This window comes from Ovis aries, chromosome 25, assembly GCF_016772045.2.
Source record: "Ovis aries strain OAR_USU_Benz2616 breed Rambouillet chromosome 25, ARS-UI_Ramb_v3.0, whole genome shotgun sequence".
Classification (NCBI taxonomy): Eukaryota; Metazoa; Chordata; class Mammalia; order Artiodactyla; family Bovidae; genus Ovis; species Ovis aries.
The window spans coordinates 25,622,118-25,645,072 of NC_056078.1; the positions used below are offsets into that span (position 1 = coordinate 25,622,118).

The 22,955-nt window shown below is 39.0% G+C and overlaps 1 protein-coding gene across 2 annotated transcripts in view; it reads right to left on the minus strand.

The window, feature by feature from the left end:
• Positions 1-717: 717 nt before the first annotated feature.
• PPA1 (inorganic pyrophosphatase 1) overlaps positions 718-22,955 on the minus strand; it is a 33,654-nt gene continuing 11,416 nt past the window's right edge. Inside the window, exons 3-11 of one of the 2 annotated variants that reach the window (XM_015104411.4) lie at positions 19,140-19,193; positions 18,207-18,326; positions 16,393-16,479; positions 15,415-15,541; positions 7,328-7,455; positions 6,842-6,927; positions 2,664-2,733; positions 1,784-1,826; positions 718-1,063 (exon numbers count right to left, since the gene is read on the minus strand). In XM_015104411.4, the coding sequence (XP_014959897.2) occupies positions 1,032-1,063; positions 1,784-1,826; positions 2,664-2,733; positions 6,842-6,927; positions 7,328-7,455; positions 15,415-15,541; positions 16,393-16,479; positions 18,207-18,326; positions 19,140-19,193 (747 nt within the window). In that variant the 3' untranslated portion in view covers positions 718-1,031. Of the gene's footprint in view, positions 2,734-6,841; positions 6,928-7,327; positions 7,456-15,414; positions 15,542-16,392; positions 16,480-18,206; positions 18,327-19,139; positions 19,194-22,955 lie in introns of both variants that reach the window. The other variant, XM_060406860.1, reaches the window with a different exon arrangement.

Here is a 22,955-nt window from a genome sequence, read left to right on the forward strand (position 1 = left end):
TGGAATGAGCTTAGATGTCCTTCGCAGGTGAAACAGTTTATACATACATCTGGGGGAGAGGGTGTAAATCTCATGCTAGGCCACTCCCGTATCTGCAGGTCTCCAAGGTGAACAGCCTCTGGCATACATACTACTCAGCAGTAGACAGGAATGAATAAAAAGAATGAACTATAGATACACGTATTATTGTACTGTAGTTTTACAAACTCTTGCCTTTGGGGGGAAAGGAATAGAGAAAGTCTCTTTGTATTATTTCTTAACAACTGCATGTGAATTTATAATGATCTCAAAAAAAATTTCAATTAAAACAATCTGAATGCTTAATAATGCCTTTACACAAATTGCATCTCTTTTACAAACGAGGGAGCTGGAGTTGGGTGTTTGGTACCTGATCTGAGATTACAGAGCTAAGTAAGTATATCACGTAGGATTAAAAACTCAGGTCTGCAGAGCTCAAATTTAACGCAGTGCACAAATTTAATCACGGAACTATTCTGACTGATGACTCACAATGAGACGACAGGAATTAGGTATGAGCAGAGTATCAAGAACTACTGTAAATATAAGGGATTTCATTTTCAGGTGCCTAAAAAAGTCAGTTTTTAGTCTAGTAAAACTGAATTGTAAGATCAGTCATAGAAAGCCAATACCAAACAGCACCCAAGCCTGCTTGGTAGTGTTAGGCTTCAGATTAAAATAAAAATATCATAAACCAAGTTGAAACAAAATAATTTTTATTTCCTAACCCATGGCAAACATATACATCCAATATGTACTTATCTTGCATACTCAGTCACAGATGACTTCCAAACTACAACCGCCTTCATATTTAAGCAGGAACTAAAAGTTACCTTAGTTGACATGATAAATGCTCTTAGATGGATCATGTATGAATATATTGGATTGGTGACAGCAGAATCTGACTGATTAGTTCTATAAGTTTAAAGCTTGGAAAAGCTACTACGTTCACATCTAACACTTTCCGACAGGTAGGATGCAGCAATATCAGCTTGTATTCCAGAGAAATTTCCTTAGTTTTTCTGGTGATGGAACCACTTATCCACTGTAGTCAGGAAAAAGAGAAACCAATTAGAATCCCTGTTAAGAATCAAAATTACACCCAACATATAACAGTGAATAATATACTTGCTTTACTAAATACTGCTATGGATTACATTAAATCTACATACATGCACAGCTTCACTAAATTACCAAAACAGGTAACTTATCAGTGTTTTGTTTTGGGCTTCCTTACTCTTGCGGAGAAGGAAATGGCAACCCACTCCAGTATTCTTGCTTGGGAAATCCCTCAGACAGAGGAGCCTGGTGGGCTACAGTCCACGGGGTTGCAGAGTCAGATACGACTGGGCAACTAAACATCCTTACTCTTGACGGCTGATCCTACAGATCGGCAATTCTCACCAGAAGAGCCTTACAGAGAATTCTAATGTCTAAAGATGGAAAGAACTGTTTTCTGGGTGAATCAGCCTGTGGCCAGACGGGGAGGCAGAGCCCAGCCTGCTCCAGCCTCCACGAGGCACCTACCAGGAACTCAGAGAACAGTGGGTCGTGACTTGGAAGCTGCTGTCACGGGCTGGCACTAAAGGGGTTACGTACAGCAATCTTTTTCCCACGGACGCCTCGAAACCCTGAGAGCGCTTCTCCCCATTCTCCTCTTTCTCTGTATGTATGTGGTATGTAACATGTATCTACAGATATACATGTCATTTCCCCACACATATGGAGAATGTTTAATGTAATTTTACTAGAATATAGATCTTACCATCTGTTGGTATTGTGCAGGCAGATTCACATGGTGGTGGTAACTAAAACACAGTATTAAAATGTATTAGTCTAATTCCAGGAAAAGAATAAGCTAAAAAAGTATATTGACAGAAAGATTAAAAGGAATGTGAACAGAAGACAACTATCTCAAATTTTAAGTTCTAAAAATAATTTACACCAGATGGGAACAATGCAAAGCTTGTTCTACTAAGAAATGCTAACAAACTCAAAACCTCTTGGCTTTTAATGACAACACAGGAGAATAATTAATAAAAATGTTTTTTTGAAATAATTGAAAAACCAACATATGTATATATAGACTTTATATATACATACATATACATAAAATGTAAGCAGAATGTTCTTATTGAAAAGTACTGGTTGTTAACCAATGGCTTTTCCCTTTTATCTCAACTTTGTCAAAATTTATATACAAATAAAAATAAATCTAAACATACTGGCTTCATCATTAAATTGTCTTTTTCCCTTATACTATACAAGTCAGTAAAGTCAGACCTCATTTTCGTTTTTCTCGTCTAATATATGAGAATAATTTTAGACAAGCTTCAATCTTTAGGTTAATCAAAATCAGATTATTTCTTTGATGGATGATTTATTACCTCACCTGAAAGTCTCTCTAGGTCTACAAACCACTCTTGCAATGGTACCTGAAATTTGATGACTTTCTCCATCCTTGCTATGACCAAGCCATGTAAGTTCCCATTGGTACTCTTATGAAAAATGGCTTATGATAAGTACCCAGGCACTTGGGTTATTAATATTCAATGAATAATTAATAATTAATACTTTCCATCCCCATTCAACACCGTATTTTTTGGCCACCAAGTTTGTTTTTTCTCCAGGAAACCTTTACTTACAGCATCCACAATGGCTTTGGCAGCATCAGGGTCACACTGGAAGGGGCTCTCAGACACCGTGGTGTTCATGCTGTTACACAAAGCGAAAGTGTCACACTAACAAAAACTTCTCTCATTAAAACTCGTGTTAAAAATAACAAGCTGGAGCTGGTAGGTCAAGTGAGATTCAAGTTTGGCGTTGTTGAAAGATTTATCACCTATATTAAACATTTTGATTATTTTTTTTTGGCAAGATACAGCTATTCTTAAGGCAAATTTTACTCAAATACTTTAACAAGTTCAGATTTTAAAATCTGTGATTGAGTGCTTTGCAATTCTTTGAAAGAGCTAAGAAATGCAAATTAAAATGAGAGGCCTATCTTTCCTAATTAGATTAAAAAAAAAAAAAAATCTGGTTTCTATCGGTGCTGACACCTGGCAGGAGCAACACCTGGTTCAATATTCCTGAAAAATAATATGGTAAAATATGTCCACAAAATTAAAAAAAAATTTTTTTAACACACACCAAAAAAAAAAAAAAAAAGTGTCCAAAACCTTTTGAAAAGCACATACACTTTGATAGACAAATTCCACCTGGCCAAACTCAGAGATTTAAATAATTATGTACAAAGATGTTCAACATGCATGATTTTCACTATTGATAAGACTGAAAAGCTGGAAGTAACCAATATGTCCAACAACAGAGATGATTAAAACTGATTTATCCAACAGACAGAACAATATACAGACGGAATATTTATATTATAAAATATTATATATTTAATGACATAACAAATGCTTGTAGTGTTAGCTTTTCTAAACCACAAAACAAAATGTATGTATTATGTATGTGCATATGCTTTCGCTCAATCGCGTCTCACTCTTTAGGACCCCATGGACTATCGCCCACCAAGCTCCTCTGTCCATGGGATTATCCCAGCAAGAATACTGGAGTGGGCTGCCATTTCCTACTCCAGGGACTCTTCCCAACCCAGGGATCGAACCTACATCTCCTGCATTAGCAGGTGGATGGATTCTTTACCACCTGGGAACCCCATACATTATACATACAATATGATTGTTTTTTAAAATATACTTAAAAAGGACTATAAAAAGAGAAAACTTTACATGTTACTAAAAGTATCTATGGAAAAACTGAGATTACAGTGATTTTTTTAAAAAACTTTTTTTGGTTAACTATGATTCAAAATTTCCTTCATATTGAATTATTGTATACTATTATGTGGTTATAATAAAAAATATTCTATGAAAAGGAAAAAATATTCAGCCACCTGTTACTTAACATTTCCATAGAAATAACAGGATACCACAAAATAGAGGAGTTATTAAAAGCAAAGTCTCATGATTGTACATTTTCATACAAAGGTGTGTGTGTGCCCAGTTTTTCTTATGCTTGTGGAGAGACAGATGTTTTTATTTTACAAGACATTATCCCAACTTACAGAACATTCCTGAGAATTTCCTATAGCTCTTTTCTCCCTCCAGAAAAGAAATTTATAATATAAACAGATGCTGGGGTGTGTAGGTATATCTTACCTTGCATAAATGGGATCACACTATGATAAATATACTGCTATGGACTTTGCTTTTCTCATTTAATATATTTTGGACATTATTCCATATCAACATATACAGAACAATGTGCCATATACTGTTCCATGAGTTGCTTAATCATTACAGTTTGGTTGTTTCTAACTTTTTTAATATTATAAATGACACTGCAGTGAACATCCTTGTACATACATCTTTCAGGACTATATAGGATACATTCCTAGTAGTAGTGCTACAAAGAAATACAAGAATTTAAAATTTTGAGATTAATGGCTGATTTACGTTATACACCAGAAACCAACACAATATTGTAAAGCAATTATCCTCCAATTAAAAAAAAGACACAAAAAAACCTAGGTACTGACTACTGTCAAACTGCCCTCACAAAGGCTGTACCCATTCAAACTCTCACAACTACATATAAATGTTGCCACTCCAGACTATCATTAAATTTTTTTAAATTACTCTCACAACTATAGATAAATGTTGCCACTCCAGGCTATCATTTAATTTTTTTAATTGTGCAGATTTATTGAAGGATAACACTATCTTTCTGAGCTGCATTTAAAATTATAAAGTGAGGCTGCACATCTTATATGTAAACTTACTTTTTCTCTCCCTCTATTAGTATTTTTTCTTTCATCAATTTGGGTAAGTTATTCATAAATTAAGAAATTTAGTCCTTTGTCAGGTGTTAAGAAAAAACTGGGAAGGACTGCCTCCTGATACATTAGAAAATCGTAAGTAAACCTTTCTTTTCTGGATTTTGAGTTTGTCTTCTGTTTAGAGAGGTCTTCCCTACTACAAGCTAATAAATTAAATGCACCTAGTCTTTTTCTAGAATTTTCTCACATTACAATTTATCTGTCTGGAATTAAAACACTGACATAAGACAAGAGTTGCAAACTCATGCTGGCAGCCAGTACCAGTTAACAGGTGGGTATAAAGCAGCTGGGTTAAGAACACTGGTTGGTGCTGGGCTACTTGTACAGGAGGACCTGCCTGGTTACAGCACCTTTCAGAAATGAAAAGCAGCTACAGCATGAGGGTGGTTGCCAGTCTGCAAATCTGGAGGAAGAAAGGAATGTAAAGGGCAAGACAGAGATCTAGCCTCGTTTCTCCTCTTAAATAGGCAGTTGGTGCAAACCTCACCACCGATACCCTTGTTTTTTTCAGGATTTCTGTCACTATTCTGACATGCAGTTTTTTTTTTTCCTAGATGAAACTGAACGTTATTCATGAATATATGATACCTTTATATTTAATATCTTTTATTTTTCTCTATAGAGTTTTAAAGTTTTCTTCTTATTCTGGGTCGTTCAGATTTCTTATTTATACTTTTTTTTCTTAAATTCTATTCTACATGGGATCTTTTCCTCCATTATAGTTTCTGTTATGTTCATATACAAAGCTAGCAATGTGCATATATACTCATTTTGTAATCCTCCACCTTATGTTCTTTTTTCTAGGGTTTTCTGTGTACACAGTCATGTCATCTGCAACAATTTGCTTCCCCCTTTTCCAGTATTCCTGCATCTTATTTCTTTCTCCTATTTACTTCATCAGCTACTATTTTCAGAACAACACTAGTTAAGTGGTAATGGTGGCCATTCTCTTATAATCTTTAAAGAGGGAGTATATTATACTAAAAATAAGCTGGGGCCACACAGACTTGGATGCGAGTCCTCATTCCAAAACACTGCGGTATGACCTTGGTTAAGTTTAATCTCCCTGTATCTCTGTTGCATCCTTGGCAAATATTAACTGCTCAATCAGTATTAGTTATTAGTATTATTAGTAGAAGTAGTAGTAGTAGTTAATTCAATGTGCATGGTAGATCCTGGTTTAGTTGTGATGATCCTATATATTTACATCAGAGAATACCAACCCTAGTACTCAACCCATTCTGAGCACCCTGATGCTAGGCAGTTTTCCCCAGTTACCCTTACAAAGCTCTGATCTCATTCTCCCCTTTATAATTTTAGTTTTTACTTATTCAGAGTATCTTTGTGGCATTTTTTTTTTTTTTTTTACTTTCTGCAAAGAAAAAAATGTTGCCTGCTATATTCCAGTTCTACCAGGATCAAGCCATTACCCACTACAGTCACCTGCTGACAGTGTGCCCTGAGGGGAATTCAGGATGGAGAAGAACAGGAAAGATTTGGGTATACTGGCCCCTAGATAGTTAACATGAATTTCTAAGAAAAAATTTCAAATGACCCCGGATTTTTGCCTCTTCTCATACATAGAAAAGCACTGAAATCATTAACTTGAGATGTCTCTTCTTTATGATTAGCAGTCATCTTTTTATGCTTGACTACATGTTTTCCCAGCAAAAAAAAGTTTATATCTCTCTTGGCTCCTCCCTTACATCTCTGCAGTAGTTCTTTAGGGCTATCTGAGAAGTTGTCTCCTGGGCTACAGTCCTCAAATAAATTGTAACTCACAGCCTTTACATTGTGTGGTTTTTCCTTCAGTCTGCACTTCCTATTGACTTAAGTACTGATAAAACCAGTTATCTCTTTCCTAAGTGAATGTAACGGTACAATATGTTGAGGTTATTAACGTATCTGGAGTAAGCTAGTCTGCTCTGTGTGTTAAACATGGAGAAAAGAGTTAATGCTTACCAGCTGATTCCTTTTCCATCAGTTTTCTTAGTCACTAATGCTCTCCAATAGTCATGAGTGCTTTCAATAATGTCAACTGCAAAGTTCTGTAATTTAAAGAGATATTCGTTAGAATAACAGAAACAAGTTCTTTCCTTTCCTCATTTTGGGCTCGGGTCATGGCATGTGGGATTAGTTCCCCAGCCAGGGCTGGAACCCATGGTACTTGCAGTGAACACAGTCTTAACCCCTGGCCCACCAGGGGACAGCCCTGTTCTTTTCTTATCATCAACATTTTACCAAAGTATGATAGCTTCGTCTCTTCTGAATCATTTCCTTGTATCAAAAATGGAAGAAAACCATTTAAATGAACAAATCAACATAAAGCCTGTCTTATGTCTTTAAACATCTATTTTATGGTCATACAGTCTTTAGATGGTAACAATATGGTTAAATTATGTCTCAACACAGATAGGCCTACAGCTACAGTTCTGAGCGACACCTTACCTTATCTTTAAATTCTGCATTGAAAGCAAACTCATTCTCAGGTTTTCCATCTGGAACCTTGTACCTCCTAAACCAATCCACAGTAGCTTCCAGGTAGCCAGGTTTCAGCCGCTTGACATCATTAATATCTAAGAAGAGAATAAGATTCTCTTCTCAGACTGCAAGATGTATATGTAATTATTTATGCATTCAGTAAAAATACCACATACTTTCAAGAGCTATAGGATGGATTGTCAAAAAAGTTCAAATAATGTTAGAACTAATATCTTTTCGAGAAGAGAACATATATACATATTAAAAGAAAATCATCTAGTGTCTTAGAATAGCTCTGACATTAAGTACTAAGAGAACAATCAGTACCACAATAATTCCTATTAAATAAGAGGAGGGAGAAATGACTGGGGGCTGCATGAGAGCATAGTTTGGCAAGCGTGTGTAACTTCCCAGGGCTCAAACCTGTGTCTCCTGCAATGCAGGAAGATTCTTTACCACTGAGACACCTGGGAAGCCCCAAGAGAAGGATGTGTGTTTCAGTTGCTCAGTCGTATCCAACTGTTTGCGACCCCATGGACTGTAGCCCTCCAGGCTCCTGTGTCCATGGGATTCTCCAGGCAAGAATACTGGAGTGGGTTGCCATGCCCTTCTCCAAAGAGGATAAAAGATACTGAAAGACAGGTTGAGGTTGTACTTGAGGATCACGCTCCAATGACGTACTAAAAGACAAGAAAAAATGCATTACATATGTTCACTGATAGGTTACTTATTACATGTGAATAAGCTTTCCTCACTCTACAGTATAGGCATTCAATATCACAATACTATATTTCTGGCCCAAAAAAAGTGTCCTCTGTAAAAAAAAAAAAATGTTTTTAAGTTTCTGTATAGTCATTATCAATGTCGAGCCTTAATGCCATCAAACTCAAGTTTAAATGACCAAACTGCTTTTCCATGCAAACAAATAGAAGATACAAGTACAAAAAAAAAAACCCATCAGGAAAATTGTAATTGGAAGCAGGAATATGTTCAACAACAGCTTATTTATATTTCTATAATATAAACTTGGCTTAGCCCAATTTGTAATGTATATAGTTAAAGAAAATCATGTATTTTATTATCAGAGTACCACTTAAAGTAGGGTAAGTTTACAAAGTGAACTGGGAAATGTTTAAACACTGATAAATTTCAAGGAACTTATAATTCACGTAAAAGGTATCATCTGATACAGAAATAGTTTGAAAATCCAGAAATCTAAAATGCAAGTGAATGTTGTCTTCTAACAAATTTCCCAACCAATTCTATTCTTTAGGCACCAAATGCCAGGCTGACAATTCAGTTCAATAATGACACTGACTAATGGAGTCAGGTCCCACAGTTAGAGGGCTCAGTTCCACAACAGCGATCCCACTTCAGACGTTGGTGGCAAATTCCAAGCCATGACCACTTGCTATAAATCAGTTTCCTACAGCTCTCTCCTTGGGTTTGAAAATTTGCCAGAAAGACTCATAAAACTCAAGGAAACACTGAGCTTATGTTTACTGGTTTAGTATAAAGGATACAACTCAGGAACAGTCCAACAAAAGAGATGCTTAGGACCCAGCATGGGGGGATGGAGGGTGTAGTTCCCATGTCCTCTGGTGGGCAGAGGGAGGCATGCCACCCTCCCAGCATTGCAGTGTGCTCACCATCCCAGAAGTGCTCCACATCTCATGATTCCAGACTTTTCATGGAGCCTCCCCTCCCAGTCCCAGGGGTCAGTGATTGGGGCTAAAAGCTCCCACCCTCTAATCATTCAGTGTTTCTGTTGACTGAGCCTGTCTGAGGCTAGCTAGGGCCCCACCTTAAGTCACCTTATTAGCACAAACTCAGGTGTAATGAAAGAGGCTCACTGTGAATAAAAGACACACTCATCACTCAGGAAATTCCAAGGGATTTAGTTCTTTGCCAAAAACTAGAGACAAAGATCTAACATATTTCTGTATTCTATCATAGTAAGGAAAAAATGTAAGAACTGATGAACTGTTTGACTTTTTTTGAATTAGATATTGAAAGGTATGCTGGACCCAGACTAGGGAACCCTGGACACCAGACCCAGGAAAAAAAAAAAAGTAGGAAAAACTTTAAGTTTTGTTCCTCCAATTGTGCTTTATAGATCAATTCTGTGCTGTTCCTTGGGTTCAGCCTCTAATCAGTCCACAACCATGAGCAGCAAGAAATGCTCACTTTCCTGACGCCCACAACTGCAGCAGGCGGGTGGCTGGCCGTCGTGGGCCCCATAATGTCAAAGAGGATCAACATGGCCAACCTGGTCACTTTAGTGGGTAGGCCATCCGCCCCCATGGCTCTGTGTATATTCCTCCCAAAGTTGTGACTTGTCAAGTGCTCCCTCTGCTTAATTCTCTTCCAGTTATAACAGATGACATTTAAGGAAAGCTGTATACTGCTTGCACCACAGGCCCAGCCACCCAGAGAAACTTTCAGGGTTCTAACAATATTGACTGCAAGGGAAAATGACACCCAGAAAATGCTGCTGATGTAAAGATGCTGTGGCTTCATTAACTGTGGCCAAAGCACACTATTTTAGCGTGTGTACCCTTGTGTACACATCTCCATGTGGGGATACCCCACGTCCAAGGGCAGAGAAACCCCACGTCCAAGGGCAGAGAAACCCCAGTAAGACGGTAGCACTGAAGCGGTTGTGAGGAGATACCCCACGTCCAAGGGCAAAGGAGAAGCCCCAGCAAGACACTGTCTAACTCAATGCAACTATGAGCCATGCTGTGTAGGGCCACCCAAGACAGATGGGTCATGGTGGAGAGGTCTGACAAAATGTGGTCCACTGGAGAAGGGAACTGAAAACCACTTCAGTATTCTTCCCTTGAGGACCCCATGAACAGTATGAAAGGGCAAAAAGATAGGACACTGAAAGATGAACTCCGCAGGTCAGTAGGTGCCCAATAATATGCTACTGGAGATCAATGGAGAAATAACTCCAGAAAGAATGAAGAGATGGAGCCAAAGCAAAAACAACACCCAGTTGTGGATATGACTGGTGATGGAAGCAAGGTCCAATGCTGTAAAGAGCAATATTGCATAGGAACCGGGAATGTCAGGTCCATGAATCAAGGCAAATTGGAAGTGGTCAAACAGGAGATCGCAAGAGTGAACGTCGACATTCTAGGAATCAGCGAACTAAAATGGACTGAAATGGGTGAATTTAACTCAGATGACCATTATATCTACTACTGTGGGCAGGAATCCCTTAGAAGGAATGGAGTAGCCATCGTGGTCAACAAGAGAGTCAAAAATGCAGTACTTGGGTGCAATCTCAAAACGACAGAATGATCTCTGTTCGTTTACAAGGCAAACCATTCAATATCACAGTAATCCAAGTCTATGCCCCAACCAGTAACGCTGAAGAAGCTGAAGTTGAATGGTGCTATAAAGACCTACAAGACCTTTTAGAGCTAACATCCAAAAAAGATGTCCTTTTCATTATAGGGGACTGGAATGCAAAAGTAAAAAGTCAAGAAACACCTGGAATAACAGGCAAATTTGGCCTTGGAATACAGAATGAAGCAGGGCAAAGACTAATAGAGTTTTGCCAAGAAAATGCACTGCTCATAGCAAACATCCTCTTCCAACAACACAAGAGAAGACTCTATACATGGACATCACCAGATGGTCAACACCGAAATCAGACTGATTATATTCTTTGCAGCCAAAGATGGAGAAGCTCGATACAGTCAACAAAAACAAGACCAGGAGCTGACTGTGGCTCAGATCATGAACTCCTTATTGCCAAATTCAGACTGAAATTGAAGAAAGTAGAGAAAACCACTAGACCATTCAGGTATGACCTAAATCAAATCCCTATGATTATACAGTGGAAGTGAGAAATAGATTTAAGGGACTAGATCTGATAGATAGAGTGCCTGATGAACTATGGATGGAGGTTCATGACATTGTACAGGAGACAGGATCAAGACCATCCCCATGGAAAAGAAATGCAAAAAAGCAAAATGGCTGTCTGAGGAGGCCTTACAAATAGCTGTGAAAAGAAGAGAAGCAAAAAGCAAAGGAGAAAAGGAAAGATATAAGCATCTGAATACAGAGTTCCAAAGAACAGCGAGATAAGAAAGCCTTCCTCAGCAATCAATACAAAAAAATAGAGGAAAACAACAGAATGGGAAAGACTAGAGATCCCTTCAAGAAAATCTGAGATACCAAGAGAACATTTCATGCAAAGATGGGCTCAATAAAGGACAGAAATGGTATGCACCTAACAGAAGCAGAAGATATTAAGAAGAGGTGGTAAGAATACACAGAAGAACTGTACAAAAAAGAGCTTCACGACCCAGATAATCATGATGGTGTGATCACTCACCTAGAGCCAAACATCCTGGAATGTGAAGTCAAGTGGGCCTTAGAAAGCATCACTATGAACAAAGCTAGTGGAGGTGATGGAATTCCAGTGGAGCGATTTCAAATCCTAAAAGATGATGCTGTGAAAGTGCTGCATTCAATATGCCAGCAAATTTGGAAAACTCAGCAGTAGCCACAGGACTGGAAAAGGTCAGTTTTCATTCCAATCCCAAAGAAAGGCAATGACAAAGAATGCTCAAACTACTGCACAACTGCCCTCATCTCACATGCTAGTAAAGTAATGCTCAAACTTCTGCAAGCCAGGCTTCAACAATATGTGAACCCTAACTTCCAGATGTTCAAGCTGGTTTCAGAAAAGGCAGAGGAACCAGAGATCCATTTGTCAGCGTCTGCTGGATCATCAAAAAAGCAAGAGAGTTCCAGGAAAACATCTGTTTCTGCATTATTGACTATGCCAAAGCCTTTGATTGTGTGGATCACAATAAACTGTGGACAACTCTGAAAGAGATGGGAATAACAGACCACCTGACCTGCCTCCTGTGAACTATGTTCACAGGAACATAGTACTGGACATGGAACAACAGATTGGTTCCAAATAGGAAAAGGAATACGCCAAGGTTGTATATTGTCACCCTGCTTATTTAACTTATATGCAGAGTACATCATGAGAAACGCTGGGCTGGAGGAAGCACAAGCTGGAATCAAGATTGTTGGGAGAAATATCAATAACCTCAGATATGCAGATGACACCACCCTTATGGCAGAAAGTGAAGAAGAACTAAACAGCGTCTTGATGAAAGTGAAAGAGGAGAGTGAAAAAGTTGGCTTAAAGCTCAACATTCAGAAAACAAAGATCATGCCATCCGGTCCCGTCACTTCATGGGAAATAGATGGGGAAACAGTGGAACAGTGTCAGGCTTTATTTTTTGGGGTTCCAAAATCACTGCAGATGGTGACTGCAGCCATGAAATTAAAAGACGCTTACTCCTTGGAAGAAAAGCTATGACCAACCTAGACAATATATTAAAAAGCTGTTTACATTACTTTATCAACAAAGGTCCGTCTAGTCAAGGCTATGGTTTTTCCAGTAGTCATGTATGAATGTGAGAGTTGGACTATAAAGAATGCTGAGCACTGAAGAATTGATGCTTTTGAACTGTGGTGTTGGGGAGACTCTTGAGAGTCCGTTGGACTGCAAGCAGATCCAACCAGTCCATCCTAAAGGAAGTCAGTCCTGAATATTCTTGAGAAGGACTGATGCTGAAGCTGAAACTCCAATACTTTGGTCATCTGATGCGTAGAGCTGACTCATTTGAAAAGATCCTGATGCTGGGAAAGATTGAGGGCAGGAGGAGAAGGGGAAGACAGAGGATGACATGGTTGGATGGCATCACAGACTCAATGAGCATGAGTCTGAGTAAACTCTGGGAGTTGGTGATGGACAGGGAGGCCTGGCATGCTGCGGTCCATGGGGTTACAAAGAGTCAGACACGATTGAGTGACTGAACTGAACTCTTGTTTAAATAGCACATGTGAAAATGGACACAGTGACGAACAGTATCAGGACTAAATGAAGGAATGCACTCTCAATGTATAAAATTTAAATAATACAGAAGTATCTGAAAGAAAAAGTCAGTCTCCATCTTTTTTTCCCATTGCACTATTAAAGGGTTGGTGCTGAGTCCTTTTTAAATGAGTTTGTGTATGTATATATATATATATATGCAAATATGCACATATTTAAACATATATGAGATGATACTCTGAAAGGTAAAAATAACAACAGAAAGGAATAATGTAAGAGTTGAATTTATAAAATTCTTAGAAGGAAACAACTTTGTAAGCTTAGATTAGGCAATGGTTTCTTAAATATGATACCCAAAGCACAGCAACAGAAGAAAAAATAGACTACATCAAAATGAAAACCATGAGTACTTCAAAGGACACCATCAAGAAAACAAAAGAACAAATCCACAAAATGGAAGAAAATACAGACAAATCATATATATCTGATAAAGGTCTAGTGTCTGAAGTAGCCTTATAGCTCAAAAATATGATGATACACCCCATTAGAGTGGCTGTACTTTAAAAAGATAAATAACTAATGCTGGCAAGGAAGTAGAAAAATTGGAACCCTTTCAGGACTGTAAGATGGTGCAGCCGCTTTGGGGAAAATCTGGCAGTTCCTCAAGGGGCTAAACATGGGACTTCCCTGGTAGCTCAGTTGATAAACAATCCGCCCACAATGCAGGAAAAGCCCAGTTCAATCCCTGGGTCGGGAAGATCCAGAAGAAGAAAATGAGAGCCCACCCCAGAATTCTTGCCAGGAGATTTCCATGGACAGAGAAGCCTGATGGGCCATAGTCCATGGGGTTGCAAGAGCTGGACTCGACTTAGCAACTAAATCACCATCAAGGGGCTGAACATTAAGAGTTACCATTTCACTCAGAAACTCCACTCTTAGGTATATACACCAAGTCAGTCAGTTCAGTCGCGCAGTTGTGTTTGGCTCTGCGACCCCATGGACTGCAGCACGCCAGACTTCCCTGTCCGTCACCAGCTCCCAGAGCTTGCTCATCCAAGAGGATTAAAAAGACATGTCCACACAAAAGCTTATACAGGAATGTTCATAGCAGCAGCGCTATTCCTAATAGCCAAAAAGAACCCAAATGTCCATCAACAGATGAATGGATCAACAAAATGTGATATATATCCACACCACAGACTAAACTCAGCCATTAAAAAAAAAAAGTACTAATACATGCTACAACATGGGTAAACCTAGAAAACCTAAGTAAAAAGAAACCAGACACAGAAGGCCATATATTTCACAATACCATGTATATGAAGTATCCAGAATAGGCAAATTCACAGAGACATAAACAGGTAAGTGATTGTCGGGGCCTCGGAGGAGGAGGGAACAGGGGTGACTAAGTACTTAAAGGTACAGAGTTTCCCTTCAGGGTGATGAGGATGTTCTGAAATGAGATAAGTGGTGATGGTTGCACAACACTGTGAATATACTAAATGCCACTGAATTCCACCCTTTAAAACAGTCAAGATACTGAATTTTATGTTAATTTTACCACCAAGAAAAGGGGGGGATAAAGTACTGAGACACATTACAACGTAGATGGACCCTGAAAACAGTATGCTAAGTGAAGGAAGTCAGATATCATGTGAGCCCATTTATGTGAAATGTTCAGATCAAGCAGATCCATAGAGACAGGCAATAGGTAGGTGGTTGCCAGGGCCTGAGGGAAGGGGAGATAGGGAGTGATGGTTAACGCATGTGGGATTTTCTGCTGGAATGGTAAAAATGATCTAGAATCAGATGGTGGTGGCGGTTAACAGCCTAGTGCATGTATCAAACCCATGGAACTGGAAACTTTAAAATGGTGAATTTCATGACACGTGACATGCACATCTCAATTTTTTTATTTTTTAAAAAATAGAGCAAGTAAGTGCTAGCATGTGGAAAAGGAAAGAAGAAAACAGGAAAGACAAACTACCAGATTTCTCCTGTCCTGGAATGAAGGAGAAAGCTTATGCAGTTAACCACAGGGGTTCAGCAGCAGAAATCACAGTGCTGTCAAATGTTTCGCTCCTCCATCCTGTAACAGTTTGAAGGCATGGGCTTAACGACTGTCATTACAGGTTAAGTCTGGTACTGGGTAAGGTCCAGACCCTGCATATTTTCTTACCATTATAATTAGCTGCATCAGGATCTTCCACATTAATAGCAATGACTTTCCAGTCGGTTTCCCCTTCGTCAATCATTGCCAGAATGCCCAGAACTTTCACTCTGATAATTTCCCCTCGCGCACACACCTGAGAGTCAAAAACCACAGCTAGGTCAAAACTACAGAATCAAACTCTGGAAGAACAGTTTTACTTGGTGGATAATAGGAAATGAGGAAGACACCAAATTTCTACAAACTTAAGATGGTTCCTGTAAACAATTTTTTAAAAGCTAAACAAGTGAATATCCACTAATCCTATCAGAGTTGAGGGTGATTCATGTTTTTTAAACTGTCATTGCTTGTGCTGAAGAAGTGCTCCAGAGTTTGTTTCAAACACCTATTTTAATGCACTCTCTTTACCTTTTATTTTATAGAAGTCACCGAGTAAGGTAAGTCATACAATAAGCCTGAACTTTATGACTTAAGCAACTGAAGACAACTTTCTTTTCAGTTGCTTGCTCTTTTCTTGAGGCTGGGAAAAATCATAAAGAAAATAACCATTAAAAAAGAAAAAGGAAAATAACCACAGTTAGAACCTTAGAGCAACTCTACTTGATAGAGGAATCTCTACCATAAACCCCCAACATGTGGGGTTATTTAACCCCCATGGGGCCAATTCACTAGTCACTCCAAATCCTGAGGCAGGGTTTGCCTTGTTGCCTCCTGGTACCCTTCATCCACTGACTCCTCATCTGCCTTTTAAAGCAATGCAGAACATGTCCAGTTCTTCCACACACATGCCTATAATATACACCTTTTCCTAGGCTAGGTTTAAATTGCAAATTATAATGTACAAATGCTTAGAATGGAATGGACACTTTTATCACCCAAAGAGACATCATTTCTTCACTAATATTCATATATTTTATTTACAAAAAGTAAGAACTTTGTAGATTTCAATGCTCTCATCTCAAAGAAACATATTTCTGATTCTATTACCTTGCTTCCAATTTCACACACATCAATTGGGTCATTGTCACCACAACAGCCAGTGTGTTTGTCATTGTGTCCTGGGTCTTCCCAAGTCTAAAAAAAAATGAAAATAAAACTTAAGAGTGTATTATTCCTATATGTGTTAATGACAAAGTGGATCATGTTGGCACTAAAAGGTAACATCCCGTGATTGTTCTGCAAAATAGGAATCTTCAGCTACTTATTTCTCATCAAAATGAATCCTTTATTCATATCTTAACTACCACAATAACCTTAATTAAATGCTGGGCTCCTGTTAAGCTTTAAACGGATAAAGATCCTATTTTAAACAGAAAAAACCCAACTATCTAATAACCAAGACGATACGCAAACACAAATGTAGACCCAGATGTTCACTTAAAAAATGGATTCAAAGAAAACTGCTTTGGTGAGCTCTTAGTACTTACTCTATTAACTAGACTTTCTTTAAAAGATGTCTCCAAGCAGAGACAGGTAGGTGGCAATATCAAGATGGAAATGACATGTGCTGATGGCAAAAATGTCATCACTGGTCAAGATCAAGAATGAGAAGTTTAATCAGGATTTGCTGAAAATTTAAGCGGCTGGGTTTCTTTCCTGCTAAACTGTGAGGCAGAGTCCTCACAGAGCACGGCACAGGGGAAAGGACGGGTTGTGCTTGTCAGGAAGTTCAATTTGAAGTACAGCTGCTGCTTTGGTTCTTTTCCCTCCCAACCCAGAACATATTTCTCGGATTTGTTTGCTTACTCAGCTGGAGTAAAGGCAGGGAGATAAAAGTGATGGGGAAAAGAAGACCAGACCCAACAAAACCAAATTCAACCTGCAGAAGAGAGAAGTATTTCAGCAACGTTTTCCCAGAGGGACGACGTTTCCAGGCTAAGCAGTGATCAACTGCAGCACAAGGTGAGGTGCTGACCTTAGACTCGGTGATTACCTCACAGGCTAGATGGCCTTCCCGTGTAGCTCAGCTGGCGGAGAATCCGCCTGCAATGCGGGAGACCCCGGTTCAAAGATCCTCTGGAGAAGGGAACGGCTACCCACTCCAGTATTCTGGCCTGCAGAATTCCACGGACTGTGTAGTCCATGGGGTCGCAAAGAGTCGGACACAACTGAGCAACTTTCACTTCACAAGCTAGATGGGTTTGCCCTATGTTTTAGTAACTTATAGGTTGTTTCACAGTAGATTCCACTTAGTAGACTTACTGGTTAATAAAAACAAACTATCAGCAAGAAGAAAATAAATTGGATATTTAGAAATCTTAAGTGTCACAGCGTTGGTTTGAGATTCTTTATTCAAATATGAAATAAGAGCCTAGACACACTGCTGTTGCGCTAGGGACAAATTGGTAAACAATGCAGGTATCCCCTCACCTCAAAGGGGTGACTGTTTAGGAAAACAGAACTCCATTATTACTTTACCACAAAGAAGGAGCAATCTGGATGATAGAGATAAAAGTCAACAGCTGTGAGAACTTACATGTGCCAGGTTCTAAGTGCTTGATTCCTCAAACAGCCACATGAGCTATGCACTAGGAATATTTCAGGGGGGAATATTCCCATCTCAGGGAGGAAGCAGCAGAAGCAAGTTGGAAAATCTAGAAAGTGGCAGACTTGCCTTTTAGTTTATCTTGAAAATAAGTTATTTAAGGAAGTATTAAAATGAGTTAATTACCCCCTATGTTTTTATAACCTACTATAGGAACAACTTTTTGTAGGAATTTAAGTCTTTTTTTTAAGTAGTAGGTTAAATTTTTGTAAGGTAAGCTGAAAAGTACATTTCTCACAACTGCACAGAGACAGACCTGAGGGATGGCACCATAGTTCCAGATATATCCTTTATAAGGGAACAGATTTGCAACATAACGGAGTTTTCCTTTCTTCACATCTTGTTTAATTGGGTTTAAAGGGTCCTTTGTAGCAATCTGAAACAAAAAATTTCAAATCATTGTATATTTGTATGTGAAATACTATTCAAATAGGGATTTAAGGAATTATGAAATAGGCATCCCCTAGTTCCATTTACATGATGCATCTTTATCCCGAACACTTTCATAATTTAAAATAAAAGTTTCATCATAATCAGCCTGTAAGGGGAAATTTTATTTGAGGTACACAGGAATGAACAAGATGGGGAAAAGAACATGTTCTAATTTCAGAAAGCAAAAATTAAAACTAGCTAGAATAAATCCTAACATTTGAGAAAATATCTAACTTCAGCTTTCCTTTAAGGCATTTAGAATTCTTCAAATATTTGTCTATTACATATAAAGTTTTATTACTGTCAAAAAGCTTAAGTGATAGCAAATATTATGGATATCCATAACAAAAAGCCAAATTTATTAGATGTCATCAGAATAAATTAATACAATGTGACAGAAATTCCAATAAAATTATTTTTATGGCTGGGGTGACTGAAGCAAGCCTGTTGACTACATGGAGGAGTCAACAAAGGACTTAAAGAGAAGACAAAGGAGAAAAAGGTAATTCTCGGTTTGGGGAGTGCTGGAGGCACAGGCGTGGGAAAGGAAAAAGTGTAGCGTGTTTGCACAGAGTAAATGGTTGAGTTTAACTGGGGCACAGAAGGAAGACAGGCAGGCAAGGGGGGACACAACTGGAAAACCGACTGGGACTAGAAAGACGACAGCCTTGGACTTAAGCTGTTCAGCCCCTGAGCAAATCGGTGTAACCAGATCAAACCTGACATCCTCTATCTGACTAGCAAAGGTGAAACATACCTCCATTTTTGCATTCGACCAGCGTGGTACTTCAACAACCATGTGAAACACTTCCTGGAAAACAGAGAAGGGGAGATGGTCACTGGAGCTCCTTTGTCCTCTTACTTCAATAAACATACCAAGTTTCTTAATAAAATGTTGTAAGGATGGAATGCAAAGAATGTTCCTATAAAGAAAAGTTTTAAACATAGCAGAACTTGTATCTCTGAGGAGGGCCATCTTCAAAGCAACCACCTCCAACAGCTATGCATTTCCTCCAGCGACAGTGCAATTACTCAAAATACTTTTGAGTAATCTATCAAAAGATTCTATCTCAGAGGCGGTTTAGAAGACAAACCCCAAATCAGAACATTTATTTAAACCCCAAATCAGAACAAACAAAACCAGTCAGCTTGATTACCCACATTATTCTCCCAATTTTGCTGTTCTTATGTTTTTAGAAATAATTTTATTTATTTTTGGCTGTGCTGGGTCTGCACTGCTGCACGGGCTTTTTCTCCAGTTGCAGTGAGTGGGAGCAACTTTCTCGTTGTGCTCCGGCTTCTCCTTTTGCAGAGCGCGGGCTCTAGGCACATGGGCTCAGTAATTGTGGCTCCCGGGCTCTAGAGTACAGGCTGAGTAGCTGTGGTGCACGGGCTTAGTTGCTCCACAGCACGTGGGATCTTACTCGGCCATGAATCAAACCCATGTCTCCTGCACTGGCAGACAAGATTCTTTACCACTGAGCCACCAGGGAAGCCCCAGTTTGGCTGATTTTAAAAATCAGGTACTCCTCAAAAGACAAGAAGCTTGACACAGAAGATACAATCAGTTCAGTGCAGTTGCTCAGTTGTGTCTGGCTCTTTGTGACCCCATGGACTGTAGCACTTCAGGCTTCCCTGTCCATCACCAAATCCGGGAGCTTGCTCAAACGCATGCCCATCAAGTCGGTGATGCCATCCAATCATCTCTTCCTCTGTCATCCCCTTCTCTTCCTACCTTAAATCTTTCCCACCATCAGGGTCTTTTCAAATGAGTCAGCTCTACGCATCAGATGGCTAAAGTATTGAAGTTTCAGCTTCAGCATCAGTTCTTCCAATGAATATTCAGGACTGACTTCCTGTAGGATTGACTGGTTGGATCTTCTTGCAGTCCAAGGGACTCTCAAGAGCCTTCTCCAACACCACAGTTCAAAAGCATCAATTCTTCTGTGCTCAGCTTTCTTTATAGCCCAACTCTCACATCCATACATGGCTACTGGAAAAAGCATAGTTTTGACCTTTGTTGGCAAAGTAATGTCTCTGCTTGTTAATATACTGTCTAGGTTGGTCATAGCTTTTCTTCCAAGGAGGAAGCATCTTTTAATTTCAGGGCTGCAGTCACCATTTGCAGTGATTTTGGAGCTCCCCAAAATAAAGTCACTGTTTCCATTGTTTCCCCATCTATTTGCCATGAAGTGATGGGACCTGATGCCATGATCTTAGTTTTCTGAATGTTGAGCTTTTAAGCCAACTTTTTCACTCTCCTCTTTCACTTTCATCAAGAGACTCTTTAGTTCTTCTTCGCTTTCTGCCATAAGGGTGGTGTCATCTGCATATCTGAGGTTATTGATATTTCTCCTGGCAATCTTGATTCCAGCTTGTGATTCATCCAGCCCGGCATTTTGCATGATATACTCTGCATACATAAGTTAAATAAGCAGGTGACAAATATACAGCCTTGACATACTCGTTTCCCAATTTTGAACCAGTCTGTTGTTCCATGTCTGGTTCTAACTGTTCCTTCTTGACCTGCATACAGATTTCTCAAGAGGCAGGTCAGGTTGTCTGGTATTCCCATTTCTTGAAGAATTTTCCAGTTTGTTGTGATCCACACAGTCAAAGGCTTTGGTGTAGTCAATAAAGCAGAAGTAGATGTTTTTCTGGAACTCTCTTGCTTTTTCGATGATCCAACAGATGTTGGCAATTTGATCTCTGGTTCCTCTGCCTTTTCTAAATCCAGCTTGAACATCCGAAAGTTGCAGTTCACACACTGTTAAAGCCTGTCTTGGAGAATTTTGAGCATTACATTGCTAGTGTGTGAGATAAGTACAATTGTGCTGTAGTTTGAACATTCTTTGGCAATGAGTTGAAAACTGACCTTTTCCAGTCCTGTGTCCACTGCTGAGTTTTCCAAATTTGTTGGTATATTGAATGCAGCCCGTTAACAGCATCCTCTTTTAGGAACTGAAGTAGATCAACTGGAATTCCATCACCTCCACTAGCTTTGTTCATAGTGATGCTTCCTAAGGCCCACTTGACTTCACATTCCGGGATGTCTAGCTCTAGTTAAGTGATCACACCATTGTAGTTATCTGGGTCATTAAGATCTTTTTTGTATGGCTCTTCTGTATATAAAATACTATTAAGATAAAATACTATGCTCCAAAAATGTTTTAACCAATGACAGTTCTACTGTAATCCGTTTACAGCCTTAAATTGACTATTTGAAATTGAATGATATATTAAAAAAAAATCTCAGATGCTTACTGCCTAAAAACTCAGTTGAAGAAAAATCACTTTGTTACCTCCTTTGTATACCAGAGTCAAGTATCAACTTGAAATAGAGTCTAAATAAAACTATGCTTTAAATAGTCATAAAATTATTTTTTACCAAGGAATAAAATTTTAAATGCAGTTTTTTTAGTTTAAAACTTCTATAAAAGGGCATACATGATGCCAACTCTGCCATTACTTTTATAAACATGCATATTTTAAACAACGATTTAAAATGAAAATTACTTAGTGGCGCACTTATTAGAATTACTTCTTTGCTACTTTGCATCAAAAAACAGGGACTGATAGGATCAGTACAGGAAATAAGCCAAAGGTTTCCAGACAGTAGCTACCTTGCTGCTGCTTTGGCTAAGCAGAAAGCTACACAGATTTATATTCAAGAGGCTAAAACTTCTGTCACTTATTTAAGTGCTTGTTCAAACTAAGGGAGACTACAGTATTCCTCAGTTTCTGCTCCAACGCTTCTGACACCTACTCTATACAACATAAAAACCCCAAAGAATGGTGCTATGCTGTGCTTAGTTGCTCAGTTATATCCAACTCTTTGCCAACCCATGGACTGTAGCCCACCAGGCTCCTCTGTCCATGGGGATTCTCCAGGCCATAATACTGGACTGGGTTGCCATGCCCTCCTCCACAGGATCTTCCCAACCCAGGGATGGAACCAGGGTCTCCTGCATTGCAGGCTGATTTTTTTTACGAGCTGAGTTACCACGGAAGCCCCAAAACTGGAGACATTATTTAAATCCAGGACTCAGTAAACCGCTCTATCCCTGAAGTCATAACTGTGTGGTTTTAGAAAGAGTAACACATTATTCATGGGTAGGAAACCTCAGACTCAATATGTGATTACATGTCATTCTACTCTTTGGAAGCGTCTAGTAGCTAGCACCACGTCTAAGCCTCAGGTGTTAAAATAAAGATCTGCACATTCGCAAACAAGTCAGAACTTAAAAGTGTACAGTACTAATACCCTTAAGGTCCACAAGATGGAGCTATTACTACATGAAAAGATTACCTGAGACCAGACCACTAAGGAAACTGCCTTTTTAAAAAACTTTATTTTGTATTAAAACATAGCTGATTAACAATATTGTGATAGTTTCAGGTGGACAGCAAACAGACTCAGCCATACGTATAAATTTATCCATTTTCCTCCAAACTGCCCTCCCATCCAGGCTGCCACCTAACATTGAGCAGAGTTCCCTATGCTACACAGTAGGACCTTGTTGGTTATCCATTCTAGGTATAGCAGTGTGTACATGTCGATCCCAAACTCCCT